General features: G+C 43.7%; 1 protein-coding gene across 3 annotated transcripts in view; it reads right to left on the bottom strand.

The window, feature by feature from the left end:
* The window catches only part of snx14 (sorting nexin 14), a 174,602-nt gene that overhangs the window by 136,971 nt on the left and 11,526 nt on the right, over positions 1-26,105 (bottom strand). For all 3 annotated transcript variants that reach the window (XM_063056561.1, XM_063056563.1, XM_063056562.1), the window contains exons 3-5: positions 14,039-14,112; positions 12,243-12,321; positions 2,709-2,752 (exon numbers count right to left, since the gene is read on the bottom strand). In XM_063056561.1, the coding sequence (XP_062912631.1) occupies positions 2,709-2,752; positions 12,243-12,321; positions 14,039-14,112 (197 nt within the window). The remainder of the gene's footprint in view (positions 1-2,708; positions 2,753-12,242; positions 12,322-14,038; positions 14,113-26,105) is intronic.

Below are 26,105 nucleotides of genomic sequence, written 5' to 3'. Positions count from 1 at the left end.
CAGTAGGTACCTCAGAGCCCTAGAACAATTCCATTAAAGATCCTTATTATTGAGGTTCAGCTGTAGGACCGACACACTAACGCCAGCGTACTGGAGGAGGCCAACATGAACAGCATCTCCACCACAATAATGCAACACCAACTCCGATGGATCGGTTATGTCATTCAGATGCCCAACTCTCGTCTCCCCATACAGAGGCTTTACTCCCAGATGAAGGAAGGTCAGCAAGCTTCAAAGATAACATCAAAATCTGCCTGAAGAGATTCAACATTACATCTTAAAAATGGGAATACATTGCCACCACTTACTCTTGCCCACTCTGCACCAAAATATCCAGATCCTGGATCGGCCTCTACAGCCACCTGAGGACCCACCAATGGACAACCCCCAGAACATCATACTCAGCTTAAGTGCTCATACTACTACAAAAAAAATTGACACGCAATCCGCCTACTAAGTTGACTGTGCTGTGTAGAGGATCAAACCTCTAAAAGATTGGCATAGCTCGCTCATGTGTGTAGATTTGTTGCAGCCTAAGTGGCTCATTCCCACAGAAGATTTCAGTCTTTGCCACTGCCAATTCAGCTTCTGGCTACCACTCCTGCCATTTTTTTGGTTAACATTTATTTCTTTTTGGAAACCTTCAGACATTCTGATCATAACATGCAGTCAAAGTTAACTGAGCTATGGGTAAGCCTAGGTAGCTCTAAGGTAAGGACAGTTTTATGGGCCGAAGTGCCTGTATTCTGCTGTAGGTTTTCTATGTTTCTCTATGTTTAACAGAACACAAGGCTCTCCAAAGAAAGTGATTCAAAATTCAGTTTGAGATGGAGATCAGAGAAAAGTGATCTCTCACCTTAACACTCTCTTGGAAATATGCCTACTTATCAACTAGAAAGATTGTTGGCTTCGTTAATGATATCCGCCTATAGTCTGACATGACTACAATGATGTATACTCAGTCATCTATTTTTGTCTTAAAATGACAGAATCCAAGAAAGTCCCTTCCCTGGGATTAATAGAAAAGCTAATCTTAGGTAATATCCTGCATAAATACCAGCATGTGTTTACAATATAAAGAGCATTATAAAAGGTAGTTTAAAGTGTAATAGATGGGGGGGAGGGCTAACTAGAATAGTTAATCAGATTAACTGCCTGGGGGAAGAAACTTTTAAAATGGTGTTAAATTTCTTTTTTTGTCTTCATAGCCCTGCAGCGCTTTCCAGAAGGGAGGTTTTGCAAAAGGCGGTTTGCAGAGTGAGTAGTGTCCGCAAGTAGGGGAAGTCTGAAAGTAACTGCTTTCTTTAATTATTGACTGCACGTTTGCAATCTAAAAAATGAAAATGTAGTTTGAAATTCAAATCTTTTTAACTTTCTGTACTGATTTAAAGGACCAATTTTAAACGGATCGCTGGTTCGATAAGGAAGACTCTTAACCTCACAATGTACCTGCTCACAGCCCTTACACCTTATCATCTGTCTGCACTGCATATTCTCTGTAACTCTCACACAAGGTTTTGTATCCTGTTATTGCTTTCTCTTGTACTACCTCAATGCACTGACACAAAAGTCTTTCACTCTTCCTCTGTACACATAACATAATAAACCAATTTAACAATTTATTTTAAATGCTCTGCTTGAACCAAGTTTGAGATCCCTTCTCATTTAGATCACTCTGTACTAAATTAAAGTTGTCAGCTAATTATGACTTTTCCAATTTGGCCATCATCAGACTTCATTTCTGAGCCTTCACCAAAGAATTCCAGCTCACATCAGGCTCCCAAGTAATGATCAGTATCAAAAACACCCAATACACAGTACTGTGCAAAAGTCTTAGGCACAGATATATAGCTAGGTTGCCTGAGGCTTTTGCATAGTACTGTACTAATTTTATGCGTTGCATGATACTGCTGCAACAAAAAAAGAACGAATTTCACAACATATGAGTGATGATAAACCTGATTCCAATATGGGTCTCTATTGTGGACTGAGAGTGGGAAGGGGGATGGACAGGGGAATCATGGTTGGGAGAGGGGGAAGGTAGAGGAGAGGGAGCAGGAAGCACCAGAAAGACATCCTGTAATGATCAAAAAAAACTGGTTGTTTGGAATCAAATGACCTTGTCTGGTGTCTCAAGGCTGGGCATGTCTGCACCCACGTCACCCCCCGCCCTGGCACTCCTTCTCTACCACAAGTCCCACACCCCTCCTGCAACACCCCACCCTCACCATTCCCAGCACCCTATGCTCCTGCCAGATTTACTCTCCGCTCCATGTTGACAAGTACAGTACTGTGCAAGTGTCGGAGGTGCTGTAGCCATATACATGTGCCTAAAGCTTTTGCACAGTACTGTATTGCAAAAATGAACCATAACCGAAATTGAAAGCTCGATAGAATTTCAACCATTAAAATCAGAACCAGTTTATTCTCAAAAATCAAGCAAAATACAAATGAAATGAAAGTAGAAACTGCTGGAGATATCCAGCATATCAAACAATATCTGCAGAAAAATACAGCTGATTTTTCTGCTTGAAAATCTTGCATTGTAACTTCCATCTAATGACAAATCTTGAACTTGACTCCTTTTATCTCTTCCCACAGATGCTACCTGACTGGCAAAATATCTCCAGCATTTTCTGTTTTTCTCTCAGATTTCCAGCACCTGCAACATTTTATCTTTAGATATTAAGAAGGGACCCAATTCTTACCTATACCAAGGATGCACAAAGTTTTCAATCACCAGCTCCAGAATCTGCAGAAGGTAAAGTTCTATGGTTAGTACAAAACCAATTTGTCTAGACACACATTTCCTCCTGCACCTCTCAAAAATGCTTTTGGTATGACTATAAACCTGACTAGCCTAATGTAAAAAGTATTTATTCACCCCCCCCCCAGTTCTTTATGAGAGGCAGGTGTCACTGGCAAATAAAATATGTATGACCCACCCCGAATAGTGGTGAGCTAAAACATACCATCTATTGAGCAATGAAGGCACAGCAATGCATTTCCAACTCAAGACATTGTCCAATTAGGGAGCTCTTGAGATGGCCAACCCATGTACCTAATGTCGTTGTCACTCACATATTTCAAAGGCATCTCTGAAGGAAACTTGACCAGTGACTGCAGTTATTTGTAGATGGCACTCATTGCAGTCTATATCTACACTGTCAGGTAGCCAGGATTCCCTTTGTTTACTTGAGACATTATATCACTTAATTGGGGCAAGAAGCTGTTACCAGACAGGTACTAATTAGTGTCAGTCATGCTCACTTGTGTGGCCGTTGGATACTACACTGAATTTAGACAATAGACAATAGGTGCAGAAGTAGACCATTCGGCACTTCAAGCCTGCACCGCCATTCTGAGATCATGGCTGATCATCTACTATCAATACCCGGTTCCTGCCTTGTCCCCATAATGCTTGATTCCCCTATCCATAAGATACCTATCTAGCTCCTTCTTGAAAGCATCCAGAGAAATGGCCTCCACTGCCTTCTGAGGCAGCGCGTTCCACACCTCCACAACTCTCTGGGAGAAGTTCCTCCTCAACTCTGTCCTAAATGACCTACCCCTTATTCTTAAACCATGCCCTCTGGTACTGGACAGTTTTTAAATAGTGTCAGTTGTATGTTTGTGTTCAAAACACAGTGACTTTTGTCACGGCTGGTTGGTGAGAAATGTGCAGTAGGACAATTCAGAACTGTTTTGCTCACTGTGGTTTCAAGCATTCAGGCTTGGAAATGCAAGAAACGCCTGGGAGTGAAAATGAAATGATTTCACTACTTCAAGTTAGGAACTACAAAAATTTTAAGATATTGACAATCATCTTGAATGTAACAATCAAAATGAAGAATTGGAGGATGCAATTGTCAAAAGCATTGTATGTAGGTAATCCATTACTGGCATCTATGCTGATTTGTTCTTTACTTTCAATCAAAAGAACAATCCAACAAACACTGGATGAACTCCTCTATCGATGACTATGATTGGTAGTGTTCCAATTTGTACTTCAATCCATTTAAATACATAATTTATTACTCAATTTGTCTTTTTTCTTAGACCTCTTTTTAACTATTTCCACAAAACTTCGGCTAATTGGGGCAGCCCACTTAATTGACCCAAAACGTACAGGTCCCAATGTGTCCCAAATAGTGTGTTTGTTTGTGTGTTTGTGTTGGTGTGCACGCTGTATGTATATAAAGTCTGTCAAATTAAACTGTCTTCATAATAAAAATTATTTATACAAATAAACCATGCAATGCCTTTCATTCTTACATTCAGTCAATTCATTCCATAGTGTTCTATTATATTCCTTAAAACCAATAGGACTGTTGCAATTCACATGGCCCCCTGGGGTAGCACCCTACTACGTGTAATTGAAGGACTTCCTCAACCAACCCACCCCTTTCCATGTCCAGTTGTGGAAGAACCCGTACAGTGGGCCTCCCCCACTGAACCACTGAGGTGGTGGCACCAAGCTTCAGTGCATGCCTCAGCACAGACTCCTGCAGCCTGCAATGTGCCAGATGGCAGTATTTTTTCCTCAATCTGCTGGAAGAACACCAGGTTTTGGGCAGTGCAAGGGGTGCTCTTCACAGAGTTGATGATCTGTCAGGAACACTTGATGTTCATCTGTGTGTGTGTTCCTGGGAACAGCCTGTAGATCAGAGTCCTCTGTCATGCAGTTGCTCAAGATAAACTGGACACAGGCCCTTGTATCTTTCTCCACACCACCTTCACAAACACACAGTATTCTCCACAGTCATTCCATTAGTGGAGCAAACTAATGTTCGGACAGGGCACTGATTTGTCCTGGATGTTATGTGGCTTCTCTGATGTTGGTGGAGCTTTGAGACTGAGGAGGGTATCAGGCTTCCTCTTGCTGCCACAGTATTTAGGGCAGACTCAGTTAGGTTACTAATGAATAGAGAATCCCCTCACCAATCCTCTCCAAATTGTGTTTCCCCAAGCTAAGTGTCAAGTGGTTAGAGTCTTCCACCGAGAATGGTAACTGCAAGTCATTGACGTGACACTGACTCCTTACCAGCTTACTCCTGCCTACCTCATTTTCTGAAAAGTTGAGAACAAAACCGAACCTTTCATGAAAGCAACACACATCAAAGTTGCTGGTGAACGCAGCAGGCCAGGCAGCATCTCTAGAAAGAGGTGCAGTCGACGTTTCAGGCCGAGACCCTTCATCAGGACTAACTGAAGGAAGAGTGAGTAAGGGATTTGAAAGTTGGTGGGGGGGGGGTGGGGGGAAGATCCAAAATGATAGGAGAAGACAGGAGGGGGAGGGATGGAGCCAAGAGCTGGACAGGTGATAGGAAAAGGGATACGAGAGGATCATGGGACAGGAGGTCTGGGAAGAAAGACGGGGGGGGGGGCCAGAGGATGGGCAAGAGGTATATTCAGAGGGACAGAGGGAGAAAAAGGAGAGTGAGAGAAAGAATGTGTGTACAAAAATAAATAACGGATGGGGTACGGGGGGAGGTGGGGCATTAACAGAAGTTAGAGAAGTCGATGTTCATGCCATCAGGTTGCATGAACATCGACTTCTCTAACTTCCGCTAATGCCCCACCTCCCCCTCGTACCCCATCTGTTACTTATTTTTATACACACATTCTTTCTCTCACTCTCCTTTTTCTCCCTCTGTCCCTCTGAATATACCCCTTGCCCATCCTCTGGGTCCCCCCACCCCCTTGTCTTTCTTCCCGGACCTCCTGTCCCATGATCCTCTCGTATCCCTTTTGCCAATCACCTGTCCAGCTCTTGGCTCCATCCCTCCCCCTCCTGTCTTCTCCTATCATTTTGGATTCCCCCCCCCCCCAACTTTCAAATCCCTTACTCACTCTTCCTTCAGTTAGTCCTGATGAAGGGTCTCGGCCTGAAACGTCGACTGCACCTCTTCCTAGAGATGCTGCCTGGCCTGCTGCGTTCACCAGCAACTTTTATGTGTGTTGCTTGAATTTCCAGCATCTGCAGAATTCCTGTTGTTTGCCTTTCATGAAAGGTTGCTACAAGAGGGTTGACCAGTGATGAGGAAGCTGAAGCCAAGAGACTGGAGCAAAATCAAACTTCTGGAAGACTCAAAGTGCAAAATTCAAAGTAAATTTATTATCAAAAAGTATGTGTCATTAAGTATTACCCTGAGATTCATTTTCTTGTAGGCATTCACTATAAATACAATATGTACAATAGAATCATTGAAAAACTGCAATGAACAATGTGCAAAAGACAACAAATTGTGCAAATACAACAAAGAAAATATGATAATGATAAATAAACAAGTCCTGAAAACAAGAGCTGTAGTGTCTTTGACAGTGAGTCCACAGATCAGTTCAGTGCTGGGGTGAGTGAAGTTATCCACGCTGGTTCAGGAGGCTGACAGCTGAGGGGTAATGACTGTCTCTGTACCTGGTGGTGTGGCTCCCGTACCTCCTGCCTAATGGCAGCAGCAAGAAGAAAGCATGGCCTGGATGGTGGGAGGGCTTTCCTGTGAACTCAGCAGGTCAGGCAGCAATCTGTGGAGGCAGAAGGTAAGACCTTGCATTTGGACCCAAGAGACCCCATGAAGAATTCCTGCAGTGATGTCCTGGGGCTGGCATAACTGACGCTCAACAAATCCCCTGTTGTGCTGGATGCACCCACAACCCGTGGAAAGCCAAGCTGAGCCACTGAGCCATCTTCCATAGTTAAATACTGTCTTGATGCCAAGAACAGCAGTGACGTGCAGTCAGAAAAGACAGTACCTGCTTATGAAAATGACTCTGAACTGTGTTGATTGTTTAATGGTTTACAATTTACAATGTACATTTTATACATGTAGTTTCTGGTTGAGACAAAATTATGTAACTGCAACATTACCATATAAAAGCAATCCTAAAGCAGCTAGAGGCAGTGACCAAATTTGCATCTGATGCACATCCAGGGGTCAGCAATACCACCTTCCCTCCCTCCTTCCTTCAACTGCAATCAGATCACACCTATGCAGAGAAGATCCTGGATGAAAATGCCATCTTTATATATGCTGAGAAATCTTAGGAAAGAATAAAATCTACTTCTGCTTCGAGCATGACTACAAGTCACAGGCAGGCAGAACAAAAGGCCTGGTCTATTAAAATCTTGAAGTCTTGCAGATAACTTTGGATGTTATTCCTTTCTCTCACCCACTTTAAACCCTTGATAAGCTTTCTTCAGTTTATGTGGCATTGCTCCATTGTCAAAAAATGAAATCAAATCATTTGAAAGAGGTGACATAGGGTCAGAAGTTGTTGAATCATTATGGATAGAGCTAAGGAACTGAAAGGGTAAAAAGACCCTGATGGCAACTGTTTACTGAGTCCCAAATAGTAGTGAGTAGCGGTCTACAAGTTACAACAGGAAATAGAAAATGCAGGAGAAAGGGGCAATGTTACAATAGTCATGGGAGATTTCAATATGCAAGTAAATTGGGAAAAATCAGGTTATTGCTGGATTCCAAAACGGGGAATTTCTAGAATGCCTACGAGGTAGCTTAATAGAGCAGCTCGCGGTTGAGACCAGGAGGGAATCAGCTATTCTGAATTGGGTGCTGTGCAATGAACTAGAATTGATTAGACAGCTTAAGGTTGAAGAACCCTGCGGGACAGGCAATTATAATATGATCAAATTCACCCTGAAATTTGCGAAGAAGCTAAGAGTCAGATATCTCAGTATTACAGTGGAGTAAAGAGCATTACAGAGACATGAGAAAGGAGATGGCCAAAACTGATTGGAAAAGAGGACTGGCAGGGATGACAGAAGAGCAGCAATGACACAGATATATACACCCCAAGGAGGAACAAGTATTCTAAAGGTAAGATGATGCTACTGTGGCTAACAAAAGAAATCAAAGCTAACAAAAAGCCAAAGAGAGGGCATATGATAGAACAAAAATTAGTGAGAACTTGGAGGATTGGGAAGCTTTGAAAACCAACAGAGGTAACTAAAACATGTCATTAAGAAGGTAAAGATGAAATACAAAATCTAGCCAATAATATTAAATAGGATACCAAACATTGCTTCAGAATCAGAGTGTAAAAGAGAGGCAAGAGTGAATATCAGACTGTGAAAAACGATGCTGGAGAGGTAGTAATAGGGGACAAAGAAGTGGTGAACGAACCGAATAAGTATTTTGCATCAGTCTTCACTGTGGAAGACACTAGCAGTACGGTGCAAGTCCCTGGTGTCAGGGGTCATAGAAAGATAGAAAAACTACAGCACAATACAGGCCCTTCGGCCCATAATGCTGTACCGAACATGTATTTACCTTAGAAATTAGTTTGGGTTACCCATAGCCCTCTATTTTTCTAAGCTCCAGGTACCTATCCAGGAGTCTCTTAAAAGACCCTATCGTATCCACCTCCACCACCATCGCCGGCAGCCCATTCCACGCACTCACCACTCTCTGCGTAAAAAACTTACCCCTGACATCTCCTCTGTACCTACTTCCAAGCACCTTAAACCTGTGCCCTCTCGTGATAGCCATTTCAGCCATGGGGAAAAGCCTCTAACTATCCACACAAAAGTCATGAAGTGTGTGAAGTTTCCATTACTAGGGAGAAGGTTCTTGGGTTCTGTAGGTAGATAAGTCACCTGGACCAGGTACCGTACACCCCAAAGTTCTGAAAAAGGTGGCTGAAGAGATGGTGGAGGAATTAGTAATGAACTTTCAAGAATCACTAGATTGTGGAATGGTTCCGGATGACTGGAAAATTGCAAATGTCAATTCACTCTTCAAGAAGGGAGAGAGGCAGAAGAAAGGAAACTATAGGCCAGTTAGTCTGACTTTAGTGGTTGGGAAGAAATTGGAGTCTTTTATTAAGGATGTGGTTTTGGGGTACCTGGAGGCATGTGATAAAATAGGCCATAGACAGAATGGTTTCCTCAAGGGAAAATCTTGCCTGACAAATCTGACAAAATTTTTTGAAGCAGTAACAAACAGGATAGACATAAGAGAATCTGTTGATGTTGTGTACGTGGATTTTCAGAAGCCTTTGACAAGGTGCCACACGTGAGGCTGCTTAACAAGCTACGAGCCTATGGAACTGCAGGGAAGATTCTAGCTTGGATAAAGCAGTGGCTGGATGGCAGAAGACAAAGAGTGGGAATAAAGAGAGCCTTTTCTGGTTGGCTGCCGGTGACTAGTGGTGTTCCATAGGAGTCTGTGTTGGGACCGATTCTTTTTACGTTACATGTCAATGATTTGGATGACGGAATTGATGGCTTTGTTGTGCAGTTTGTAGACAATATGAAGATCAGTGGAGGGGCAGGTAGTTTTGAGGGAGTACAGAGACTACAGAAGGACTTAAAGATAGTTTAGGAGGATAGGCAAAGAAGTGGCAGATAGAATACAATGTTAGGAAGTGTATGTCCATGCACTTTGGTAGAACGAATGAAAGGGTTTATTATTTTCTATATGGAGAGGAAATACAAAAATCTGAGGTACAAAGGGACTTGTGAGTCCTTGTGCAGGATTCCCTAAAGGTTAAATTGCAGGTTGCTTCTGTGTGAGGAAGGCAAATGTGATGCTGGCATTCATTTCAAGAGGACTAGAATTTAAAAGCAAGGATGTAATGTTGAGGCTTTATAAAGCACTGGTGAGGCCTCACTTACAGTATTGTGAGCAGTTTGGGCCCCTTATCTTAGAAAGGATGTGCTGACACTGGAGAAGTTTCAAAGGAGGTTCACAAAAATGATTCCAGGATTGAATGGTTTGTCATATGAAGAGTGTTTAATGGCTCTGGGCCTGTATTCACTGGAATTCAGAAGAATAAGAGGTAACCTAATTGAAACCTATCAAATGGTGTAAGGCCTTGATAGAGAGGATGTGGAGAGGATGATTCCTATGGTAGGAGTGTATATGACCAAAGAACACAGCCTCAGTATCGAGGGGCGTCCATTTAGAATGGCGATGAGGAGGAATTTCTTAACCAGAGAGTGGTGAACCTGTGGAATTCGTTGCATGGGCAGCTATGGAGGCCAGGTCTTTATGTATATTTAGGACAGAGGTTGATAAATTCTTGATAGGTCAGGGAATGAAGCGATGCAGGGTGAAAGGCAGAAAATTAAGGCTGAGGGAAAAAATGAATCAGCCATGATGAAATGGCAGAGTAGACAAATTTTGCTGCTATATCTTCTGGTCTTATGTGACTCCCAGGGAGGATTCAGTTGATCTGATGGATCCTGATTGAGAAGGATCCCTAGGATGTGTGACAGGGAAAGGCACAAATGTCCACATTGAGCTTCATCAACCAATGGCCAGAGTGGATGGAGCACTGTCAGATCAGCTGATGACTACCTTTGGGCTTTGCAGGAGTGATGGTTTGGAGGCTTGTGTAGAGCCAGGAAGCCGGGGAGGAGGGGGTCTGAAGGGCAGTACTGCTCTTTCAACAGGCAGGCTGATCCCTAATACAGCCATGAATTGATGACGAGTGGTGGGCCAGGAATTGGGGTGAGGATGAGTTAATGAAAGTGGAAGGTACTGATGAGGGTGAGGTGATTATGATTTGTTATTAAGCAGTTAATGCATGAATTTGTGAATTATTATAATCTAAACATAGACAAGATGTAATGTTTGTTAATATTAAAGTTAACAGCAAGTTAACATACACCATTCAAATTAAAACATTATTATGACACAGATGTTTTAAGTATCGACTGAGTGATATGCCTCCCTGGTCACTTCCCCCCTCTGCCATTCCATAAAGACTGTGGCTGACTAACCTCCCACAGAATGCAATGTTGACTCTATCAAAGTTGACTCTATTCTGGAATCATGACATTATAGATATCTTAATTATGGATAAACTAAAATGAGAACCAGTCTTTAGGAAATAAAACACGTACACAATTTAACTTCCAACTGATACTTTTGTAGCTGCTCAAACCTATAATGTGGGGATGGGACATACTCTATCCCGTTGAAACTATACTGGGGAAAGACAACGTTGCCACTATTAGCACATTGTTAAAGGTGTCTCCCTACCACTTAATCCACAGTTCAGGACCCATCTGATTTTTCACCTAGCCATCTGTTTTAGTTACAATTTCACGGTACCATCCCTCAACACTGAAACAAAAGGGGTATATTTTGGGTGTCTGGCCTTAGGAACATAGACCAGCATTGAATATTCAAAGTATTCTGGTGAACGCAGCAGGCCAGGCAGCATCTCTAGGAAGAGGTACAGTCGACGTTTCAGGCCGAGACCCCTTGTCAGGACCCTTCGTCCTGACGAAGGGTCTCGGCCTGAAAAGTCGACTGTACCTCTTCCTAGAGATGCTGCCTGGCCTGCTGCGTTCACCAGCAACTTTGAAGTGTGTGCTTGAATTTCCAGCATCTACAGAATTCCTGTTGTTTGTGTTTTCAATGTATTCTGCTAGTTGGAATGCGTTACCATTGAAAGTATATTGGTACATAAATTTACCCAACTATATTCAAAATGATAAAATTAAGTAGGTGATTATAGCAATTGAAACTGTAGTTAATCGTTTATTGTTATCATTGTGTTGAAGCTTAAAGAATTGTGGTAGGACAGTGAGATTCTCTGAACTCTCCCTGTTGGAGGTTTGCTGTGCTAATGAAGACTTTGATATTTCCCAGTTACAGTTTCTGTGCAGCTCAGTTTTAGTCAGTCACAACAGACTCGATTCCTCACCTCACCTCTTGGGCTTCAATCATCTGTCAACTCTTATTCCACAGAATGTTTCAGCATTTGTTAACAACTTTGATGCCAACATGAGCAGTAACCACTGCACAATTTCTGTATACATCAAATGTAATCAAATTCAAAAACAGACAAAATGCTAACATTATCAAGAATAAATCAAGTTCAAGTTTAATTGTCATACACCCATGCACACATACAGCCGAATGAAACAGCTCTGGGGCCAAGATGCAAAACACAGAACCACAAGTCACTAATAATCACAGAAGCACATGTAATTATTATAGCAGAAAATATACAACTTCAAAAAAGTAACAATAATCTAGCCCAAGTCCCTGAGTGTCATGGCCTGCAGACTGATGGCGCATGGGATGTTGTCCTGGAGACAGGTTTCTACACGAACGCAGCAGTTCCTCATCTCGCACCATGCAGACAATGTTTCAAGATGAAATTGTAACCAAAATAATAAAAGGAACTTGAGTATGTTTTCATAACGTAGTTATCTAAAAACCCAAACCATTCTGTCGAATGTAAACAAAGGTGAAACAACTTACTTCAGAAAGAGATGCATCCACCTTTGAACTAATTGTCAAACCCAGCCAAGGCTGGTAGTTTTCCAACAACAGTGTGGCCCTGTTAAGAGAAAATACACTTTTGAAAGTATCTTATCCACAAACATTTCTTGCAGCTTCTTTTTTAATAGAATTTGAAAAAGGTGAGAGCAATGAAAAAGAAACTGAACAGTTCCAAACGATAATTTTTATGCCATGGGGAAATAAATGCAAATTCAGCATTACGACTGAAGTGTGCTGTTTAAAGTGCAATAGTTATGCACTTCATCCACGCCCTCAACAAAATCATAGAGAACAGCAAACCATAGCAACTCCCAAACTGGAGACACAATTCAATGAAGTGACTCTTACACCACAGCTACTAAATGATCTTGTTTTATTGACAATTTATCTGTCCTCTGTATGTTTCAATCTACTCAGTCTTTGCAGATACATAGTCTGTTGTAAGCAGGAGCAGGCAAGGCAACTTTATTTGCAATTTTATAGTTAGCAGGGCTGAGTAAAATCCGTTGAAAGAACAACTACAATGATTTATATCAGTATGATTCTCCCCCACAACCAGGTGCTGAACGCAGTGGCAGAAATATCTCCTCAGCTATTAACAACAGGAGGCACCTCCGTCAATCCAGAGAGCCTTTGTTGAAGCTGGAGACCAACCACAGCCTCAGCCCAGCACCAGATGGCTTGTTTGCCATGGCATCTGACTGGGAACTGAAAGTTGATCTTGGCAAGCAATTAAAGATCCCTGGCTTCATCATGTCATCATCTCTGAGGCCTGACATGGTAACTCTGTCAGAAACCTCAAAGTAGGCAGTCAAGGTAGAACTGACAGTTCCTTAAGAAGACCGGAATAAGAAAGCCAAATACCAGCAGTGGTAAAGAAGTCCCACAGAGACAGGGGTGGAGGGCACGATGAGAGCCTGAAGGTGGGATGTAGAGGATGCTGACTAAGTTGCATGCCATCTTGGTCAATGTCTCCCATCCACTACATAATGTACTGGGTGGGCACAAGAGTACATTCAGCCAGAGACTCATTCCTCCAAGATACAGCACAGAGCGTCATAGGAAGTCATTCCTGCCTGTGGCCATCAAACTTTACAACTCCTCCCTTGGAGGGTCAGACACCCTGTGCCGATAGGCTGGTCCTGGACTTATTTCATAATTTACTGGCATAATTTACATATTACTATTTAACTATTTATGGTTCTATTACTATTTATTATTTATGGTGCAACTGTAATGAAAACCAATTTCCCCCTGGGATCAATAAAGTATGACCATGACTATGACTATTTTGTTGGGTGCTTGTCCTGCAGAACCTACTGTTTCTTTGTGATTATGGGGATGGCAAAGAAAAGAGCCATCAGGACCATCACAGAGGCTGCTGAGAGCTTCCAGATAGTTATGGATCAAGAGGTGTGACCCATGACCAGTGCTACTGGGACACAAGCCAGGGCTGATCAACCCTAGTTGGGTTGCCCTACGAGGGTGTCTGATGTTGAAAGGCTCGAAACACCCTAAGACCCCAGGTTACATCACTGATGATGCACATCTCAGCATCATAACTATTCAGCTTTTCCTTTCTTTGGATTACTCATTATTTTGCATTCAAACTACAGGCAATTTACCACCATTGCACATTTTCCCTCACATCACTGGCTTTCTTCAAGTTGGACAAAGCAATACAAAATGAGGGCCCAATCTTCAGTTTGCACTCACAGCTTGTCTAGATTCATGTTTCACCTCAGGCAAAAGTCCTTCAGTCCCAATCAACTTACTTATGTCGTTTACACTTGACCTTCCCACAGACAGCACAACTGTGACCTTGAGGAAATAGTTCTTGTTGTTCCAGCTGTTACAAATACAAAAAAAAAGTAAAATTAGTGATCCTTGCTTGAAAGTTGAAACAGAAAATAGATGCACTTACCACTCCAATAATTAAAGGAGCAACAAGAGCCTAAAAGAACAAAGGCAGGAGTTTTGTAAATATACTGGACACGGGCATCACTGACAAAGTTATAATTTACTGTTCATTACTAATTGCCCACATCATGAATAACTGCAGTTCATGTGTTATAGGTGACCCACATTAGTGTCATGACTTGACTTGGAGGATTTTCCCCAATAACCATTACAGAACATTGATGACCTCAGTGACCTTGGGGTATACATTTACAGATCTGTAATGGTTAAGTCAGTACAGAATTTCAAAGGTAGCACGCAATCTTTGTGACTTGAAGGTGATATGTCTCATCGTACCTTCATGTACTATACAGGTTGAGAATTTCGAAGAGCTGTCATCTTATTGCTTTTCATTTTCTCAGTAGCAGACACTGCAGCTACAGCAAGGAGGGAGTCATAGTCATACTTTATTGATCCCGGGGGAAATTGGTTTTCACTACAGTTGCACCATAAGTAACAAATAGTAATAGAATGATAAATAGTTAAATAGTAATTTGTAATTTATGCCAGTACATTATGAAATAAGTCCAGGACCAGCCTATTGGCTCAGGGTGTCTGACCCTCCAAGGGAGGAGTTGTAAAGTTTGATGGCCACAGACAGGAATGACTTCCTATGACGCTCTGTGTTGCATCTCGGTGGAATGAGTCTCTGGCTGAATGTACTCCTGTGCCCACCCAGTACATTATGTAGTGGATGGGAGACATTGACCAAGATGGCATGCAACTTAGACAGCATCCTCTTTTCAGACACCACCGTGAGAGAGTCCAGTTCCATCCCCACAACATCACTGGCCTTACAAATGAGTTTGTTGATTCTGTTGGTGTCTGCTACCCTCAGCCTGCTGCCCCAGCACACAACAGCAAACATGATAACACTGGACACCACAGACTCGTAGAACATCCTCAGCATCATCTGGCAGATGTTAAAAGACCTCAGTCTCCTCAGGAAATAGGGACAGCTCTGACCCTTCTTGTAGACAGCCTCAGTGTTCTTTGACCAGTCCAGTTTATTGTCAATTCATATCCCCAGGTATTTGTAATCCTCCACCATGTCCACACTGACCCCCTGGATGGAAACAGGGGTCACCGGTACCTTAGCTCTCCTCAGGTCTACCACCAGCTCCTTAGTCTTTTTCACATTAAGCTGAAGATAATTCTGCTCACACCATGTGACAAAGTTTCCTACCGGAGCCCTGTACTCAGCCTCATCTCCCTTGCTGATGCATCCAACTATGGCAGAGTCATCCGAAAACTTCTGAAGATGACAAGACTCTGTGCAGTAGTTGAAGCCCAAGGTGTAAAGGGTGAAGAGAAAGGGAGACAAGACAGTCCCCTGTGGAGCCCCAGTGCTGCTGATCACTCTGTCGGACACACACTGTTGCCAGCACACGTACTGTGGTCTGCCAGTCAGGTAATCAAGAATCCATGATACCAGGGAAGCATCCACCTGCACCGCTGTCAGCTTCTCCCCCAGCAGAGCAGGGCGGATGGTGTTGAACGCACTGGAGAAGTCAAAAAACATGACCCTCACAGTGCTTGCTGGCTTGTCCAGGTGGGCGTAGAGACGGTTCAGCAGGTACACGATGGCATCCTCAACTCCTAGTCGGGGCTGGTAGGCGAACTGGAGGGGATCTAAGTGTGGCCTGCCCATAGGCTGGAGCAGCTCCAGAACAAGTCTCTCTAGGGTCTTCATGATGTGGGAGGTCAGTGCTACAGAGGCATATTGTATATCATGGCTGAGAAGCAGATCAAGGGACAGCCCTGCCCTGGTTGGTGTAGTTTCTTTAATGGTTGCGATTACATCTATCCAGGCAAGCAGACAGCATTCTCTCTCATTGCTGATCTGTGTCATGTGTAGGTTAGGGATTGTTCAGGAATTGTGACATTTTGAATTGCATATTTATTATACACCATAATGACTGGTGTCATTATACACCAATCATTAAAAGTGGGCATGCAGGTACAGCAGGCGGTGAAAAAGGCGAATGGTATGCTGGCATTCATAGCAAGAGGATTCGAGTACAGGAGCAGGGAGGTACTACTGCAGTTGTACAAGGCCTTGGTGAGACCACACCTGGAGTATTGTGCGCAGTTTTGGTCCCCTAATCTGAGGAAAGACATCCTTGCCATAAGGGGAGTACAAAGAAGGTTCACCAGATTGATTCCTGGAATGGCAGGACTTTCATATGAAGAAAGACTGGATGAACTAGGCTTGTACTCGTTGGAATTTAGAAGCTTGAGGGGGGATCTGATTGAACCGTATAAAATCCTAAAGGGATTGGACAGGCTAGATGCAGGAAGACTGTTCGCAATGTTGGGGAAGTCCAGAACGAGGGGTCACAGTTTGAGGATAATTTTAGGACCGAGATCAGGAAAAACTTCTTCACACAGAGAGTGGTGAATCTGTGGAATTCTCTGCCACAGGAAACAGTTGAGGCCAGTTCATTGGCTATATTTAAGAGGGAGTTAAATATGGCCCTTGTGGCTAAAGGGATCAGGGGGTATGGAGGGAAGGCTGGTACAGGGTTCTGAGTTGGATGATCAGCCATGATCGTACTGAATGGCGGTGCAGGCTCGAAGGGCCGAATGGCCTACTCCTGCACCTATTTTCTATGTTTCTATATTTATGGATGCACTAAACTGAGAACCAGTCTTCAGAAAATAAAAGCTGTGCACAGACCTCATTCTCTCTGGGTAGCCTCCAATCTAACAGCACGAACATAGACCTATCCAACTTCTGGTCATTTATTCCCCTCTCCCTTCTCTCATCTTCATTTCCCCACTCTGGTCTTTCACCTCTTCGCCTCACCTGTCCATCACCTCCCCTGCTGCCCCTCCTCCCATGAAACACTCTCCTCTCCTATCAGATTCCTCTTTCTCCTCACCTGTCCATCACCTCCCCGGTGTCTCTCCTCCCATGAAACACTCTCCTCTCCTATCGGATTCCTCTTTCTCCTCACCTGTCCATCACCTCCCCTGGTCCCCTTCCTCCCATGAAACACTCTCCTCTCCTATCAGATTCCTCTTTCTCCTCACCTGTCCATCACCTCCCCGGTGTCTCTCCTCCCATGAAACACTCTCCTCTCCTATCGGATTCCTCTTTCTCCTCACCTGTCCATCACCTCCCCTGGTCCCCTTCCTCCCATGAAACACTCTCCTCTCCTATCAGATTCCTCTTTCTCTAGCCCTTTGCCTTTTCCACCAATCACCTTCCAGCTTCTTTCTTCATCTATCCTCCCCACAAACCTGGCTTCACCTATCACCTTCCAGCATATCCTCCTCCCCATCTCCCCACCTTCCTTTGCAGCGCTGATGATAGGTCTCTGTCCAAAACGTCAACTGCTTATTCATTTCCATTGATACTGCCTGACCTGCTGAGTTCCTCCAGCATTTTGTGTGTGTGTGTTGCTCCAGATTTGCAGCATCTGCAGAATCTCTTGTGTTCACAAATTAACTACCAACTGATAACTTTGTGGCTAGTGAAACCAATGTGGGTCAATGTGATTCTGTCCCACTGGAAGTACCTAGGAAAAGACGACCGATGAATGTTGCTGCTGTTACAAGTCAAATCAAGTTTATTGTCATTTCGACCATAAGCTGCAGGTACAGTACACAGTAAAAACGAAACAACATTCCTCCAGGACCATGGTGCTACATGAAACAACACAAAATTACACTAGACTATGTGAGACAACACAAGGCTACACTAGACTACGTAAAACAACATAAAAACTGCACTAGACTACAGACCTGCACAGGACTACATAAAGTGCACAAAACAGTGCAGGGCAGTACAATAATTAATAAACAAGACAACAGGCACAGTAGAGGACAATTTACAATAAAATAATAAATGATGTTGATGTCAGTCTCGTCTCTTGAGTATTGAGGAGCCTGGTGGCTTGGGGGAAGAAACTGTTGCACAGTCTCATTGTGAGAGCCCAAATGCTTCGGTACCTTTTGCCAGATGGCAGGAGGGAGAAGAGTTTGTATGAGGGGTGCGTGGGGTCCTTCACACTACTGTTAGCTTTGCGGATGCAGCGTGTGGTGTAAATGTCTGTGTTAGCACATTTGTTAAAGGTGTATCCCTGCCACTTAATGAACAAGTCAGGACAGGTCTCTTTTGTCACATTCTGGCTAGTTGTATATTCATTGCATCATCCTACAACACTGTGGCAAAAGGGTATGTGGAGTTTGTAGCACGCAGAGGCTTTCTGCACAGCACCAATATTGAATATTCAAAGGGGTCCTACTTTACTACTATTATAAATATGTAACTTTGTACATTTAGCAACATGTTAAAGTAGGCAATTATAGCATTTAAAACTGTACTCTTAACCTTATGCTAAACAAGATATGTATATTATATACAATCTTGAGCTGCATCATCTTGCAGACACCCACAAAACAAAGAAAGACAAAAGAACACCTAAAAAAAACATGCAATAAAGAACAAACATCCATGTGCAAAGGAGGATAAATTGTGAAAATCATTTTAAAAAGAAAAAAAAATACAGAGAATGTGAGCTGCAGTAGTCTCAAACGTGAGTCTTCAAGCTGCGAAGCCAGGTCAGCGCTGAGGCGAGGGAAGCCAGTCCAGAAGGCCAGTGGCTACAGGGCAACAATTGCTCTTGAACTTGGCTGCATGGGAGCCGAGACTCCTGTACCTCCCATCTGATAGTAGTGATGAGAAGAGGGGTCAAACGCAAGCAGATGGTATGGGCTCAGTTGGGGGATCTCGGATGGCACGGACAATAACACCTGGTTGTTTTCCACTCCCGGGCTTTGATGATTTAATTGGTGTGGAGAAATGGAGCTGAACACTGGTTCGTTTTCCATTTTAATCTGGCCTTAAGTTTGCCCTGGTGATGGCCGACCTTCATGTTCAAAAGAGTCAAGTTCACCAAATCCTTCAAGAGATTGTAAAATCTTTTGGATTCTCTCAAGACTACGACTTCTAGAGTTCCCAGTTAGCTTCCACATGGCTTAGTTTTAGTTAGTTACAACATTTGCGGGCTCACTCAGGATATGATCATAAGTCATACGAGCAGAATTAGGCCATTCAGCCCATCAAATCAGCTCTGTCATTAGATCATAACTGATTTATTATCCCTCTCAACTCCATTCTCCTGCCTTCTCTCCATAACCTTTAGCACCCTGGCTAATCAAGAAGTAGGTGCCCAATCAAAGAAGGGTAGCATCCCATGCTCATACTTGTTCTGGTCAATGACCACGGATCAAAGAACACAGTGGAGAGCTGAACTGGTAGATGTCAAAGTGTGTGCGCGTGTGCAACAGACCAGTTATCAGGCAGTGTATCTACTTTCGATGCTGTCCTCACCCATATCTCCTCCATTTCCCTCAGCCCAACCCCTATTTTCCTGTCGCCATAATAGGGATAGAGTTCCCTTTGTTCTTTCCTCACTCCATGAGCATCTGCATCCAGCACATAATTCTCTATAACTTCCGCCATTTTCAACAGGATCCTATCACTAAACCAATCTTTACTTACCACCTTCATTCTCCGCTTTCGGCAGGGATCACTCTCTCCATGATCCCCTTGTCCCTTCTCACCGATCTCCCTCCTGGCACTTATCCCTGCAAGCTGAACAAGCGTTACACATTCCCATTTACCTCATCCTTCACCACCGTTCTGGGCTCCAAACAATCCACCTGCGAGTCTGTCATCTACTGTATCCAGTGCTCCCAGTCTAAAGTACTATAGACAACCTAGCTAAATACATGTGCCTAAAAGACTTTTGCACAGTACTGTACAAATGAGAGACTGCTCAGTACTGTAGATTGAGAGACTACTTCGTCAAGTATCTTCACTTTGTCTGCCGCAATAGTGGGATTTCCCAGTCGTCAACCATTTTAATTCTACTTCCCATTCCCATTCGGACAAACGTTGGCTCATACTGCCACAAGGAGGCCACTCTCAGGCCAGAGGAGCAACACCTCATATTCCATCTGGGCAGCCTCCCACCTGGTGGCTTGAACATAGATATCTCCAACTTCCAGTAATTTCTCTCCCCTCCGCTTCTCTCTTTTTCAGGGGTGGCGCTAAGGTGGTGCTAGCAGGTGCTATAGCCCCAGCAGAAATTACAATAGCACCAGCGTAGCACCACCAAGAAATTAACTGAAATTTCACATACAAATTGCATTTGCTTTGCTTTCTCTGTACAGTTTTGAATACAGCTTGTTTCTCCAGTTGATCTAGTGAAACGGCGGCCCCAATTACCATAGCACCCACGCAGCAATAAAGTTATAAACTCTGTCAGATCCACTCTACACTTCTGCTTATTCGTTCATTGTCAATGTCTTGCAGTTGCTGTCCTCAGATCAGTTAAGTTGATCTAAGATCACTTAAGGTGGTGATGTCACTCACTCTCACTCACGCGAGAGGTTGATAGTATACATCCAGGTACAGATCCATGGTCTCGCAAGACGTGCGTGCGTGCGCGCGCACGCGCGCGCACACACACACACACACACAGTGTTTTTACAAGCTAGCGTGGGCCTGGCATGTGCATTATTTTGGCGGCGTGAAAAATGGATGGATTTTTAGTGAGAAAACAACCTCATCCAGAGGAATCAGTGGTGTCTCAGCCTGAGCCTGGCTTAATTGAAAGTGACATGTAGAAAGAAGTAAGTGAGGATGAGGACGACAGCAGTTCATCGAAGGAGTGTGAGGGCGAAATAGTGGAGCGGGATTCGGAAGAGAACGTGGATGAAGCTGCTCTTGGTGCTAGTGGGAATACTGTTAGCAATGTTAGCCAGCAGCTTGAGGAGGGACCCCGTCGGCCAGCATTGTAAAAGTACCCTTCGCTGCTCGCAACAGTTTGGCAATCAGCAAAGGAGTTTTATTCATGGCTGTTTTGACTGACTGGAATATTCAATCAAGAAAGATACTACGTTCTGCTTCGCATGCAGGCATTTCCTGTGTGGAGGACATGGGTTCCATTCTGAGTCTACCTTCACTGTCACTGGTTACCGCAACTGGTGGAAAGCTACAACAGCTTTCAAAAACCACCATGTAAGTGCAGCTCGTAAGTTTGCGATGGAGGCATGGACCGAATTCAGATTGAGAAAACAAGACAGTTCAAGATTGGGAAATATGCTTGACAAAGGACATGCAAAGATTGTCCAAGAAAATCGTGAGTATGTGAGAGCAGTGGTCGAGTCTCTAGCAAGGACAGACAATGAATGACACAGTAGAATTTCTAGCTCTAATGAGACCCTACCACGATGCATTTATAGATTTATACAAATCACTCTGCATATCACTGACTCTACCTGTGACATCTGCCTCATGCAAACGGAGTTTCACTTGCCTCAGACACCTCAAAAACTACCTAAGGAATAGCAGTGGCGATGCTCAGAACAGCAACTTGGCCCTGTTGGCCATAAACAGCCGGAGGACCAAAGCACTTGACATTCAGAAAATCATTGATGCTTTCACCACCAATCACAACAACAGATGGATTGTGCTTCTCTGAAAACATCAATGGTGAGCGCAGTTGTTTTTTTTTAAATTTGGGCCAAGACTAATGCTGATTATTATTATTGTTTTGTGGTGGATACCCCATAGTCCTTATGTTTCCTGCAAATCCTAAACTATTATATTTACTGCTATTAAGCCTACTGGTTTTGCTTAGACTTCCAAGTGGTGATTCTGTTGATTTTTGTTTTAAATTCAGTAGCCGAATTAATTGAGGTATTGCATGGTCAGAGTATGATTTGTCCAACTCCTGGTAAAGCCTTGCATCTGTTGTTCGCCTTATTTGACTTTAATAACGGTGTATCTTTTGGCATTGTCTGTTTATGTAATGTGAATAGCAGTGGACATTGTGGGTTAGTGTGTTTTTCAGTTGAAAAGCACGCATCTGACACTGAATGCGGGATTGGTGCGTGATTCACGTTGTGCGCTGTGGGTCGGATGCTCTGTTGGTTTGTTTGTTTATGCTCTGTGTAGCCCGGGTTGTCTCCGATGCTGCTGACACTGTCACGGTTCACTTCTATATTAGATCTCTCAATTGCTGTTGCTTGTGAATCAACAGAGGCATTTATAGTAGGCACATAATGCTTGAAACTGACTTTTGAACGCCACGCGTCTGGCCTTGCGAATACCTATTACCATACAGTGCATCCCTCAGCACCATCACTGAGTAATTCAGCCCCACTGTAGCACCAGCAAGAAAACATCTCTGGTGCCACCACTGCTCTTTTTTCCATTCCAGCTCTCCTCTTACCTGTTCTCTTCTCCTCACCTCCCTCTGGTGTCACTCCTCCTTCCCTTTCACCATGGTTCACTCTCCAATCAGATTCCTCCCTTTTCAGCTTTACTTTTTCTAACCAGCTTTTCATTTCAACCCCCTCCTACACCCGCCCACCGTTTGCGGATAATACGGGAATCCGTGTGGAGATATCAGAGGATAATACGGGAATCTGTGAGGAGATGTCGGAGGATAATACGGGAATCCGTGTGGAGATGTCGGAGGATAATACGGGAATCCGTGTGGAGATGTCAGAAGATAATACGGGAATCCGTGTGGAGATGTCGGAGGATAATACGGGAATCCGTGAGGAGATGTCGGAGGATAATACGGGAATCCATGTGGAGATATCGGAGGATAATACGGGAATCCATGTGGAGATATCGGAGGATAATACGGGAATCCGTGTGGAGATATCAAAGGATAATACTGGAATCCGTGTGGAGATATCAGAGGATAATAAGGGAATTCGTATGGAGATATTTGAGGGAGAAGGTATACCCAGGCATATCAGTTGGAACGTCACTGACTGAGGTCAGACAAGGACAGCTTGAAATCCTGATGACCCCAGCCAGCCCTCGACACCGATTACAACCATTCATAGACCTGTGACCCCGGGGTGAAGCAGAGCATAGTCTCTGAGCTGCCTAACTTAAAGAATTACAGAATACACAGAATTCTGACATAATAAATTACTGAAATCCATCAGAGGCACTCAAAGGTCAGATACAGTGGCATACAAAAGCTTGGGCACCCAGAGGGACAGAAGATGGTCCTCCTGCAGCTAGGTGACAAAATCATGGTTGGGGGTAGGCGGGGGGTGTGCCTGAAAAGGCAGGGTTCTCTCCCAGCTGGACAGGACCACAGATGGTTCTCCTGACAAATGACACCTGTGTTTGTGTATGGACACAGTGAGTCAGTCAGTGGAAACACTGGACTCAGGTTAACGGTATGACTCACTTTCTTGTCGCCCTTACAGGCAGAACAAGGGATGAAGGCTACGTCGTAACTAATAGTGTGCATGCGCCAGTCGTGCATGCAGCTTGTTACAGCCGTTCCAATTAGTTTTCTTACTTTTTTCTTCTTACTTTTTTTAACTTACGTTATTTATTGTTTTTTTTTCCACGGTAACACGTTGAAGCAGCACCCTCTCCAACATGCTGGTGGAGAGAGTTTTATTTGGGTTTTTAGCGCTGGAAATAGTCTCATTCGCGGGGCAGCAGTATGGTCGAATTGTTTATTCCAGGGACCAGCTGATTGCGCTTATGCCGGCCGATTTAGCGAACAGAGCGGCGGACACCCCTACTGAAAACTGGAGGAAAACACACAGAGGATGCAGAGGGGGATCACAAAGGTGAGAAAAGAGGACCGGGTCAAGACAACAGAGACTTTTGGAGAAGAGGAGTTCAGTGGGTAATAAAATGGACGAGTTGGCGGCGCTAGCCAGGAGTCAGAGAACATTTCGAGAGAGTAGTGTTATGTGCTTTACTGAAACGTAGCTGCACGAGGACAAAACCGACCAAAACTTTTCCATGGAGGGCTTCCAGACCGTTCGGGCTGACCGGAAGTGCACTGAGAGCGGTAAGCGTAAAGGAGTTGGGGGCTTGCTGTTCTGGTTAACAATGGATGGTGCAATCCTGGTCATATTACAATCGAGGAACGTGTTTGTAGCCCGGATATTGAACTTTTTACTATTGAACTCCAGCCATATTCCACCGTGATACAACACTGGGCGTCATGGGAGGTTGTTCCTGCCTGTGGCGATTGAACTTTGCAGCTCCTCCCATGGAGGGTCAGACACCCCGAGCCAATAGGCTGGTCCTGGACTTATTTCCATCTGGCATAGTTTGCATATTGTTGTTTGATTGATTGTTGTTTTTGTATTGCTATATTTATGCTCTATTCTTGGTTGGTGCAGCTGTAACGAAACCCAATTTCCCTCAGGATCAATAAAGTATGTCTATAAAGTGTGTCTATCTATCTAACAATGTCATTACTGAGAATATAAGTGATGAGTACCAGCCTTCTGCTCCACCTCTGACCACTCCTGATGGAAGGAATGAAAGGAACGGAAACACAAATGCAGAAGACATAGAGAGAGTGCATCAGTAAACCATGAATGAAATGTTAAAGTATCACGATAACTGTATTTTCTAATGAAGGCTGGTTCCAGAGGTCAGGTGATTAGTTATATAGATCAGAATAGAAAGATATTGGGAAAATAAATGGAAAGGGATCTGAGTTTTGGCAGAAATATCAGGTTCCACAACCTTGATGGCAAGGCAGACGAAGCCAAGAGGGAGAGTTGAAAAACTGCAGAGCGACTGAAGGCAGTCACTGCATTCTGGATGACACTGAACACAAATAAACTAACCCCTTTCCGGGAGAGGGGTGTTGACATTGAGAAGAGGTCCTTTCAGCCATTCAAACAGAGAGAGACCACCCCAAACCCTCCTATAGATCAATCAGAGAGACGAAAAGACTTGTCAGAATATTCTGACAATCTGTCATGGCATGGAATACAAACTTTTGCCTGTGAACCTGAAACAACATTAACTTGCTGATGTCCCCTGCCCACAGAGTAACTAAAGTCAGCCATGTCTCATGCGATCAAATGCCTGTTACATTTTATTGTTGTCTCTACTGGTCTTACAGTTTGGAATAACACAATGTAGATATAAATTCACATAGGGACATGTTAGCAAGTAATTGGGGAGGGGATAGAACACTACAACAGATTCTTTGGCCCATCTAGTCTATGCCAAACCATTAATCTGTCTAATCCTATCAACACGCACCTGGACCATAGCCCTCCATACCCCTCCCATCCACGTACCTATCTAAATGTCTCCTAAATGCTGAAATTGAGCCTGCGTCCATTGCTTGCACTGGCAGCTCATTCCACACTTTCACCTCCCTGAATGAAGAACCCCCTCATGTTTCGCTGAAACATTTCTTCTTTCAGCTCTAACCCATGACCTCCAGTTGTGGTCTCACCCAACCAACCTCAGTGGAAAATGCCTGCATGCATTTACCCCATCTATACCCTTCATAATTTCATGTACCTCTTTCAAATTTCCCCTCAGTCTTCTACACTCCAGGGAATAAAGTCCAAACCTATTCAACTTATCTCTACGACTCAGGACCTCAAGTCCCCGCAACATTCTTGTAAATTTTTTCTACACGCTTTCAATCTTGTTTACACATTTCCCGTAGGTAGGTGACCAAAAAAGCACACAATACTCCATATTAGGCCTCAGCAATGTCTTATACAACTTCAACATAACAAGCCAACTCCTGTACGCAATACTTGGATTTACGAAGGCCAACGTGCCAAAAGCTTTCTTTACAACCCTTTCAACCTGTGACACCACTTTCAAGGAATTTTGGATCTCTATTCCCAGATCTATTTGTTCTACCATTCTCTTCAGTACCTTCCTGCTCACTGTGTAAGACCTACCCTGGTTGGTCCTCCCAAAATCATCTGCCAATTTTCAGCGCATTTTTCCAGCTGGTCCAGATCCAGCAGCAAACTTCAGTAGACTTCTTCCCTGTCTACTACAGCCCCAATCTTGGTGTCATCTGCAAATCTGCTGATCCAATCAAT

This window comes from Mobula hypostoma, chromosome 8 (assembly GCF_963921235.1).
Source record: "Mobula hypostoma chromosome 8, sMobHyp1.1, whole genome shotgun sequence".
Lineage (NCBI taxonomy): Eukaryota > Metazoa > Chordata > Chondrichthyes > Myliobatiformes > Myliobatidae > Mobula > Mobula hypostoma.
This window is presented reverse-complemented; position numbering and strand designations above follow the sequence as displayed.